This window comes from Lactuca virosa, chromosome 7 (assembly GCF_052849685.1).
Source record: "Lactuca virosa cultivar CGN04683 chromosome 7, Lactuca_virosa_CGN04683_v6, whole genome shotgun sequence".
Classification (NCBI taxonomy): Eukaryota; Viridiplantae; Streptophyta; class Magnoliopsida; order Asterales; family Asteraceae; genus Lactuca; species Lactuca virosa.
Genome location: NC_136432.1, coordinates 11,845,127 through 11,847,632, shown reverse-complemented (window position 1 = coordinate 11,847,632; position 2,506 = coordinate 11,845,127). Strand labels below are relative to the sequence as shown.

The 2,506-nt window shown below is 39.7% G+C and overlaps 1 protein-coding gene across 1 annotated transcript; it reads right to left on the bottom strand.

The window, feature by feature from the left end:
* Window positions 1–205: 205 nt before the first annotated feature.
* Window positions 206–1,970, bottom strand: LOC145124669 (zinc finger protein CONSTANS-LIKE 16-like). Its single transcript, XM_079060090.1, has 2 exons — window positions 792–1,970; window positions 206–688 (listed from the first exon to the last, which is right to left on the bottom strand). Exons 1-2 carry the CDS (start codon window positions 1,824–1,826, stop codon window positions 482–484), a joined length of 1,242 nt encoding a protein of 413 aa, XP_078916216.1. The 5' UTR covers window positions 1,827–1,970; the 3' UTR covers window positions 206–481.
* Between the last annotated feature and the right edge of the window lie 536 nt (window positions 1,971–2,506).

Genomic DNA, 2,506 nt, shown 5'->3' with positions numbered 1-2,506 from the left:
GGTGGTGGTTGGTTGTGGATGTGGTGGTGGTGGTGGCGGTAGTGGTTGGTGGTGGTGGTGGTGGTGGTTGGTGGTGGAGGGAGGTGGTGTATTCATAGATGAATACATTTATAAACAGAAACACCACATGGGGAGAGATGCTAACAAAATACGAGTTTGAAATCCAAACGAGACCTTAATTTACAATGAGTTATGCAAGCATTCATTTGCAGTTCAACACAAGTTGCAACTCTGCTTCATTATTATCATATACTATACATCGTATATCATATCAAAGTAGAAAGAAATGACAATATTTACCCGAAAAGACTAGAAAAATAAAAGGATTGGTTAACCATCCCCAATCTTGCCATGAAAACAAGCAAATATGGGAGGATGGGAGTTTTAAGGAACAAACTATTGAACAAAGCTTATTTGTTCATCGATTTGGTACTAGTTCTTGCTTAGGTAAGTTGGGAAAGTAGAAGTTGCAGGAGGTTCTTCAAAGGTTTCCTTCCCTTTTCACAAACCTCCCTTTCATTCTTGGCCTTTTCTCAGCATTTAGTTTCCTCACTTCGTATCTTATCTTCTTCGAAAATAATCTTGTCCTTCTTTTCTCTTTATACCTTGACACTCTTGCCTCTCTTCCTCCATCGCTTCCTCCTAAGCCTCCACATAAAGGAGTATTATTCCCCATCCATTGCAAACCCTAAAAGATTATAATACTTCTCGATTAGAATACTATGTTATAAGACAAATTAATAAACGAAGGAATAGAGAGATTCAAAGAGAGATATAGAAAAAGAAAGAACCATGAAATCAGGCCAGCAACCATCAAGATTGAGTTCTGGTCGGGTTCCGTTTGTCCATGGAGATCCTTGATCAGCCCATGCACTGATCACTTCATCGTAATTAAGCCTCAAAGTTATGCTTGATTTTCTCACCATTGCTTCTTTACATTCATCATTTGACACCATCATCATATGTTCTTTTACGCCTACCACCACTTTCTTCTCCTCCTCTTTTATCATCATCGTGGATTCATGACCGAAGTCCCAATCTAGTGTTTCCCTAGTTGTATCCAAATCAAAACCTAAAATTGCTTCTCTTTCATCATCTTCAACTTTCACCCTATTTTCGTCGAAGCAAGTTCCTATAATAATGTTAGTATTATCTTCATCCTTAAAATCATAATTAGTTAACCCCAATTCTTCAATCCTACACGATGTATCATCATAACCCTTCCCTAATAAGCTTTCAACATCGGCAGCAAATTCCAGTAGCTCCATATCATCAGTTGGCAGATCAAACCCTTGAAGGTCATCCAAATCACATGTCTCTTCTAGTTTGTTTTCCACTACAAAAGTCAAGCTCCTGCCTATTTCATCAGAAGTATTAAATAATTCAGTTTCAAAAGGATCAAAGACAGGCACACGATATAATAGTTCTTCTTCCTCTTCTTCTTCATCAAGTGATGATGGGTCTAAAACGCCTATTTCCGGAACTAAGGGAGCAGAAGAGTTCACTACATCGCTCTTTCTATCTAGTTTGAGAGAGGATTTAGTCCGGAGTCGGGGGGTGCGTGCACGACGGGTGAGACCTTGGTGCCAGGTTGGTTCAGGCGAAGCTATGCCTGACCCAAAGAGCTTAGAGGAAGCAGTCTCGAGAAGGACCCTCTCATGCCGACCAGCCAACTGATTAGCCGAGTGTACTGAGGCATCACAACTTTGGCAAAGGAAAGCGTCATCAGCAGCACAATACCATTTCGCCCGCTTTCGTACGCAGCTGTCGCAAGCCCTTGCTGTCTTGCCACCAACAGCATTGGCTGTTTTCTTTCCGGCTATCATGTTCGAGGGTTTGATCTTCCAAACGACCAAAGAGAAGAGAGGAAAACGAAAAGGAGAAAAGAAGAAGAAACAATGTTATAGATCTTTTGTTAATCATATACCAAAAGAGTCAGAAGTGTAACACAACAGCTGTTGGTAGGGAAGCATTGCATGTATATACAAGAACACTGTGGCTACAATTATTGTAATGCTGGTCCCCAAAACTCACGACTTGTGATTACGCGACTCGAGTGGTCATCTGTAGCTTTGGTGGGGTCCAAAAAGAAGGGAAATTTAGGGATTAGGGTTTATGGGCCCACGGCATGGTCTTATCAGTTGCTGATTCGTTGAGTGATTAGAGTGATCTTAGGGTTTGCTTTCTGATTGGTGAACCTCTTTCTGAAGGATTCTTAGTAGGTCCATTTGCATGTGGGTTAGCATGGTCTTTCAATTCCCATGGGTCTTGAACACAAAGTTTGGTTTTATGGAAGTAAAAATTGGACCCTATATATATAACATGTGAAAATTTATTTTAATAGATATTTGGTAAAAACAAAACTAACCGATGTTAAATTTAAAGATTCATGATTTTTCATCATGAAATTATTGCTCATCAATTTTAGGTTGATTGTTAAAAAGCCTATGTTATTAAAAAATTCATTGTCTATATTGTAACTAGGGGTGAGCAAAAACCAAACCGC